At 35.4% G+C, this 8,274-nt stretch overlaps 2 protein-coding genes across 2 annotated transcripts; both read right to left on the minus strand.

Moving 5' to 3' along the window:
• Window positions 1-650: 650 nt before the first annotated feature.
• Window positions 651-4,056, minus strand: LOC112504427 (disease resistance-like protein DSC1). Its single transcript, XM_025108368.1, is given in 4 exon segments — window positions 651-1,544; window positions 1,638-1,775; window positions 1,778-2,612; window positions 3,467-4,056. Coding segments are annotated over 4 exon segments (2,391 nt in total). The 5' UTR covers window positions 3,991-4,056.
• Window positions 4,057-6,585: 2,529 nt separating this feature from the next.
• LOC112504429 (toll/interleukin-1 receptor-like protein) lies at window positions 6,586-7,062 on the minus strand. The gene has a single exon (XM_025108369.1). The coding sequence runs from the start codon at window positions 7,060-7,062 to the stop codon at window positions 6,586-6,588; it is 477 nt and encodes a 158-aa protein (XP_024964137.1).
• Window positions 7,063-8,274: the final 1,212 nt, after the last annotated feature.

The following is an 8,274-nucleotide window of genomic DNA, read 5'->3' on the forward strand; positions in this document are numbered from 1 at the left end:
TATATATCATGAGAAACATGATCATAAAAGATATTTAATAAATATACCACATACCTACATAATTGATATGGTATCCACCATTAAAGCGGTTTCGGTGTAGGTGATATTCTCCAGGAGTAGTAGTTTGAAAAGGAGAGAGATCCCCACCAATTATATGATTCCACGACTTGTAATAACCCAAACCATCATCTTCATCATACACAAAACTCACCCCACACTCCCTTCTACCATAAAAATCTGATACGAAAATAGTAATTTGGTCACCATCTTCCATCTCTTTCTTCCCAAACATCCAATGGCTTAAATATGTTATACCCTCTCTACTTACCCTAGAATACTTTAGAGCAGGATAGATCCAGGTGCACATCTTTGTTATATTACTAATCTTTAAATATAGAGAAGTTAAGAAATCTCCATAATTTGTTAACTTTCCAGGTGTAATCACGCAGAAGAAATTCAAGCCTCTAAGGTTGCAAGGAGATGATGGGATGGTAAATGAGATTGATGACCCCTTCCACCTTCTATCACTTATGCAATCTGGCATCTCTTTCCCCACATACCATGTGCTGAATATCCCAAATTCATAAACCATCTGCCAAATAAAAGCTTCATTTATTATATCTACATATTTATCACACAAACAAAAATAGTTAATGAGAACAAACCTCGACACTTCCACTTTCTGTCGGTTGAATTTTGGTGAAGTCTAAATTAACTAAATGACTCCACCCCAAACTAAGTAATACCTTTTCCTCAACATCTTCCATATCTTCCTTTTTACAAATACCTTCAAACTTTTCCCAGTCATATGTAGCCATCCTACAGGTTAACAGGATTGGGGACATTTCTCGATTAAATGTAGCTTCCCCATATCCATCAAAATCAAATATCAGATCTTTTAGTGTAGGTGGAGGATGCTCCAATGACTCCAGTCTATCATTCTTACCAATACCAAGTATCTCAAGCCTGGAAAGGCTTCTCACCCAATTGGGCAGTGAAACGAAAAGATTTCTATCTAAATACAACTCCTTCAACATGGATAGGCTACTCATATCCTCTGGAAAAGATTCGTTGGACAATTTACAATCTTGAAGCTGCAAGCATACTAATGAGCTTGGTAAATAAATCAGATAGGAATTGAAACCTCTTGGTATAGCCTCCACAATGGCAGAGGAAGAGGTTTGTGAGTTCATACCAATGTTGTTACGGTTGAGCTTTTCCTCCACGTCATTTCTCATCTCGATCGGAGTTTCACCAAGGTTACAACCATCTAAATTTAGTATTTTGACGTTCTTCACCTTGTTTATCATTCTTAAAAGCTTCCCAGCGTTATTGCAGTAACTCAGATCAATGAGGTCAAGTCCATCATATTGCTCAATTGACTCACAAACCTCAATCAAACTTGAGCAATTTGAAAGTATTAGCCTCTCAAGTGCAGGGAATTCAAAAAATCCACCAATACTCCGAAGTTGTTCACAGAAACTCAGATTAAGAATCTTCAATGATCTAAGCAACCGCTTGCTTTTTGAGCATGAGCCACTTAACTGTACAAATGGAGATAAGGTGGATGTTAAGTGAATTGCATAAAACCACCATAGAAGTAACAAAAATTAAAGTAGATGCTACAAGTTTCTTACCTTTTGCCTCGTCCCAGGTTGTTGTGGGTTACCATCAGACATATCAAAAGATTCCAAATTGCTGTAAGACATGTCAAGCATAACCATATTCTCCATTGGTAAGTCTAAAGGTAAAGACTTTAAAGGGAACCCATGCATGGCAAAGAGTCAAAGCTCATTTGCAAGACCTTTTTAATACGAGAATTGGGTTCTTCCTTTAGCCTTTCTAAACAATCCTCCCATTCATCTACATCTCCATTATGTAGAGACTTACCCAAAATTTCAAGAGCCAATGGATGTCCCTCACAATACTTCACAAGCTCTTTTGAAACCTCTTTAAAACCTTCTTTGGGATTCTTACACTTGAATGCACACAAACTTAAAAGCTTTAAGGATTCATACTCATCTAAGCCTTCAAGTAAGTGCTTTGTATGCTTGGGTCGAACTATCTGGTTGAATAGCTCACAYTTTTCTGTCAACGAGGCGTCCTTGGTTGTTATTATGATTTTGCTTCCWGGATGAAAACCTTTGTTTCCAAGTAATGCATCCAATTGATTGAAACTATCAACATCATCAAGAACTAGAAACACCTTTTTATGTGCTAGTGCATTCTCAATCTGAGATGTGTATATAGAAACATCATGAACTTGAATTGAACTGTTCTTTGAAATGTCACCGCAGATTTGTTTTTGTAAATCAAGCAATCCATTCAATTTTTCAGCACATCTCCTACTGATATCTTCAACACAACTGCTTCTTTGGAATTCATGACAATGCAACCAAAAGAGATACTTGGCCAARGATGTCTTCCCAATCCCTCCCATGCCTAAGATTGTGAGAATGTCAGCGGTAGGAGAGGATCCATCTTTTAACCAATAGGTAATGAATTTTATGTGATGGTGCATGCCGATAAGGAGCGGCAGCTTTACTTTTAAGGGTACACCTAATTTACGACGGATATCTGTAACAATTTCTTCAATTAACTCCGTCTCTTTCCTGAAAATTGATTTTAATATGAAATTTGGAACATCAATTTGAAAACTAAAAAAACCAAATCCATCCAAAATATATGACATTTTGTTATTGTTATTTTTAATTATGTTTTTCTGCCGGTGTCATATGACGTTACATTTGCAAAAAGATTGTTATATATATGTAGATAACTTATCTAAATGATTCAAATAGTCGAATATTTAACATTTTCCTGGTCAACCAAAATAATTCTCTTTATATAATAGCTTAAATGATGTCAMTTAAAAACAAATATTTCTTATATTGAATTTTTGGTCAATAAAAAAGAGTTGCTATTGTTTCATTTCGGGAGCTTGACGAAYKTACAAAGCTCATGCATATTCAGGGCCAATACGTTATTTTTCATTTCAGGAGTTTTAGCTTCGATTAGTAGACTTGAACCCGGAACTAGTCGGATGGACTAGATAATTTCCTTGTTAAATAAGTATAAATCCCTCCCTGCGAATATGAACAAAATCTCCCCAAAAAGTTAAAGATCATCCTTTGTTACTTATAAGTAGGGGTAGTTCAATAGTAATTAAGATCCCTGTATTACCATTGCAATGTTATGATCCAAAGATTGAATGATAAAATATTAGATGCAAACCAAATTGTTTACCATGTCTTCTAAGTTTGTTAGAATTATTTTTTCTAAAGCAATCATATTAGAATTATGGAAATGGTTTTTCTATCAAGATGAATTGACCTATGGATCATATGCTTGAAAAGTATACTCAAGGATGCATCTTCAACCAATTTATTAAACTGAAAATAGACCAGATATGCATATTTATGGTATTAAAGAAAATACTAAATTGCATAGGGAAGTAGATTATTACCGATCCTTTGCACTTTTTCCTTTTAAATCAGCAACTTCTGTCAATGCTTTATTCCATAGCTCCATTTTTTTAGACCAAAGATTTCTTCTCTCTTCATTTGTCTCTGTCTCCATCCTCTGTTTATGCTTCGCCATTGCATCTCCGAAGTTGGATTGTTGCTTCCTGACATCGGTGGGCTCGACATGATAGAAGATGGGGATGACAATATGGTTGGAGGTCCTATATTGTTCGAAGATCAATACTAGTTCGCCAAGACACCATGTTGAAGAAGCATAATTCTGAGACAACACGATAACAGAAGCCCTGGATGTTTTGATCGCACTCTCCAATTCCGGTTTCAGATCTTCTCCGGTTTCGATCTCTTCATCGTCCAAGAAAGTTGTGAGATTAGTTTCGATCAAGGTCTTGTAGAGGTGATCTGTGAAATTATGACGAGTGTCAAGACCTCTAAAACTTAAAAATACGTYATATCTATATTGATCACGGCTTGAAGAAGATGAAGATTCTTCGGAGATAACGACCATTATGAATTATGAGAAGGTATGATCGAGAGATATTTGATGGAGAGGAGAAGGATATATGATAATGTGAAGAATAATGGATCCAAGAGGCAGTATAACTTCTCATAACAGTGGAAGCTCAAGTCAAAGTCAACAACTACTTTTGTTAAGGAAATATTTTGGAAATTTACTTAATAAATATATCAAAACAAGATTTTATTAATATAATCAAAAATAAACATTAATGAACTTGAACATATTTTATGATGAAGAATTTTTTTTGTAAATAAACATATATTTCAGAATAATAATCACATGGTTGAATCTGTTAATCAATAAAATAAAAACAAGTCTATTTTCGATTTTCCATATAAATTTGATAGAAGTTGTTTAAAGATGTTTTTTATCGTGTTATTTTGGTTCTTAAGTGTGTTTTTGGGTTCTATGCTTTGTTAAAAATTTGTTATTTTCGTTTCGTAAATTGGTTCTTTGCTACTCATGTTTGAAATTAATATGTATATAATATACATGGATATGTAATTAAATAAAAAGGATCAAAAACGTGAAACATTAATTTGGATGGTAATATCTTGTTTCATCTACAAACTAGAAGCAGAAAAGAATATTGAATATTTTATTAAACGAAGTCGTTTTCTCACTATTTTAATATATTAAGAAAAGCAAATACAAACATGAAATAATAAAATATGAATATATTTAAGAATATGAATTATTATGTGATATATATAAAAGTCGTGTCTGGTGTGCATCAACCAAATGCGATATATAAATATAATATAGAACAAATTTTTCGTCGGTAAACTTTTTCCATCTTCTTCTAAAACAATAACCAGTTTTTATTTTAAAAATAAAAATAATAATTTTCAGACAGATTTTCGACGGAAATTTCATCGGTAATTCTATTTAAAAACTTTTTTCTTGATTCAAAATATGAAAATGCTTTTTAGTTTTAATGAACACAAAATAATTATCGACTCCGTCGAAAAATCCGCCAAATTTTTTTTTAATAAAGCTTATATCTAATTATTTACCGACGGATTCTCCGCTAGAAATCTGTCTGAAATTTAGCTGGTACGGGAAAAAAAACCAAAAAACCTCCTAATTTAAAATCCTAAAATATAAAGATCCTGTAAATTAAATACAAATATACAATACACAAATTTGTCATAAATACCTAATATGATTATCCGAACGAAATAATATACATATATAAATTCGATTGATGTTACTACTTCATAAATATACTATATCAAATCTATTGCGGTGGGATCGACGGAAACTGTTAACATTGTGTAAACCTCTTCATCATATCCATCATGTATACATGCCACGGACCATCTGCTTGTACAGAAGCACTACTAGATCCTGTATTAGGTGTAGATTGGCTAGTAGTATTCTAATATATACATAAATACATCTGATTTAAGCTATAAATGAACTTGGAACTTAGGATATTAAGATTTGCAGTAAAATTGTCTTGGAGAGACCTAAAGGAGTAGGCTTAATGATTATACAGATAATAGTGGATCCAACAAATAATGAATTTAATCGATAGTGGAAGCCCAAGTCAAGTCAACAATATCAAAAGCAAACATGAATGAATTTAAAAAGAAAAAGACTTCATGATGACATTTTGTCTTTGTAAATGTGAGAAAGATATGATCAGTATGACTTGCCATATTCTCATCATCTCCTAACAATTTAATGGATCCAATTCTKCWATATMTGTGAATGTAGCTTTAAAATTAAAGACAAGATTGATAAATAATATCATAATATGACAGTTTCGTCACATACTATAATGGATAAGAATACAATAAATTGTACGTTAACATAAGCTCGTTATTGATAATTCATAACTTAAGTCTTATAAAAAARCTCACAAATTTCACTCTATCAATGTCACCTAAAATGTTAAAAAACAAATGACCATTCCCTGGAAGTCCGTCATTACTCATCACAACATTATCGGGTTTATAGGACGCCTAAAGTTTAATTGTCCTAATAGAGTGCTCTACAGGACTTAAGTTGACATGATTAAAGAATAAAATGTCATATCTAAAAGTGTTACAATAAGTCTATAGGACGCTTTTGAACATCCTAACATGTTTTTAGAACATTTTTTAAAGTAAAAAGTTGTATTAGCTATTTTATAGGATATTTTTGACAAATGTCTTGTAAACCCATCYTTTTATAGGACACTCATGTTTATAGAACACTTTCTCAAACAGTCCTATAAAATAGCTAATACGACACTATATTTTAAAAAATGTCCTAGAAAACTTATTACGATGCCTAAAAACGTAATATAAACTTATTGTAACATTTTTAGATAGGATGTTTTTTTTTTGGTCCTATAGACTTAGGTCCTATAAGCCACTCCATTAGGATATTTCAACACTTTAGGGGTCCTATGTATGAACTCAATTTTGTCGTAGTGACTAAAGGGAAGTTCGGTTCATTTTAAGAATAGAGATGGGAGTGAAAATAAATTATGATTGAGGATGGATTTGAATATACTCATTGCATTATTTAACATTGTTTTGCATCAAAGGGAACCCATGCATACACAACCATCTTAATTTTTTAGAGAAATTCTTATAAGATCCATCGATTTTTTTTAGACCAAATATTTATTCTCTCTTCATTTGTCTCTGTCTCCATCTTCTGTTTATGCTTCGCCATTGCATCTCCGAAGTTGGATTGTTGCTTCTTGACATCGGTGGGCTCGACATGATAGAAGATCGGGATGACAATATGGTTGGAGGTCCTACATTGTTCGAGGATCAATATTAGTTCGTCAAGACACCATGTTGAAGAAGCATAATTCTGAGACAACACGATAACAGAAGCCCTGGATGTTTTGATCRCACTCTCCAATTCCGGTTTCAGAWCTTCTCCGGTTTCGATCTCTTCATCGTCCAAGAAAGTTGTGAGATTAGTTTCGATCAAGGTCTTGTAGAGGTGATCTGTGAAATTATGACGAGTGTCAAGACCTCTAAAACTTAAAAATACGTCATATCTATATTGATCACGGCTTGAAGAAGATGAAGATTCTTCAGAGATAACGACCATTATGAATTATGAGAAGGTATGAGAGATATTTGATGGAGAGGAGAATGGATTTATGATTATGTGAAGAATAATGGATCCAAGAAGCAATATAACTTCTCTTTAACAATGGAAGCTCAACGTAAAGTCAACAATTGGGGCCGTTTGGTTCGCGGAATTCGAAGGAATTTGATGGAATTGGAATGACAAATTCCTTTSACCAAATTCCAATTCCTTTGTTTGGTTCATTTCTTGAATGGATGGAATCCTTCAAATTCCATTGAATTCCACAAGTTAATGAATTCATCATTCCTTGGCATAATGGAAGGAATTGAATTCCATCACCATCCACCACGATCATGCTACTATTGTTCATGATGCCCCACCCTTAACCCCYACCACTGATGTCGCTGCCACCCACCTAACCACTATGCCCATAYTGTTGTCATCACACCCACCCACCCTCCGGTCACTCACTACACATCCCTACTACGACTATGCTACTAACGTWASTRTCACACCYYTAACCTAACCMCCACCACCACAACATTATTGTCGTCGTCACAACTGCCACTCACCCTACCACACCCTACCCTAACCACCACTAGCCACTATGTCACTACTGTCGTCATCATACCCACCCACTCCCAATCACCCTGACCATCATCCCACCACTATCATCGTCACAACTGTCACTGATCCTCACCTCCCCGCCCCTGCCGCCCTTAACCTAACCCTCCACCCCCACACTACTATTGTCGCCTTCACAACCGCCATTCACCCGCACCCCACCCTACCCCAACCCACCACTAAACACCATGCCACTATTATTGTCGTCATACCCACCCACTCCCTGGCCACAGCCTCCCGATCACTATCCCACCACTAGCATCATCACAGCTACCACCCCGTCACCTAACCCTACCCACCCCACCGTCCTGCCTTGCCCCCACCCTACCTTACCCTACTCTAACCTATCACTAACCACCATCCTACCACTGTARTTATCACAACTATCACACTGCCACCTATTACCCCACTCTGGCTTCACCCCCACTGCCTCGCCCCACCCCTGCYTGCCCACAACAATCCCCACCTATGGAGCAGGGTAGGGCAGAAGTGGTGGGGGCAGGGCAGGTGATAGTTGTGACGACGACATTAGTGACATGGTGGCTGGTAGGGTGTGGGCAGGGCGATGGATGGGATAGTCCATACAAAGATGATTGTTCCAATTCT

This window comes from Cynara cardunculus, unplaced genomic scaffold (assembly GCF_001531365.2).
Source record: "Cynara cardunculus var. scolymus isolate 2C unplaced genomic scaffold, CcrdV1 Un_Scaffold_5585, whole genome shotgun sequence".
NCBI lineage: Eukaryota > Viridiplantae > Streptophyta > Magnoliopsida > Asterales > Asteraceae > Cynara > Cynara cardunculus.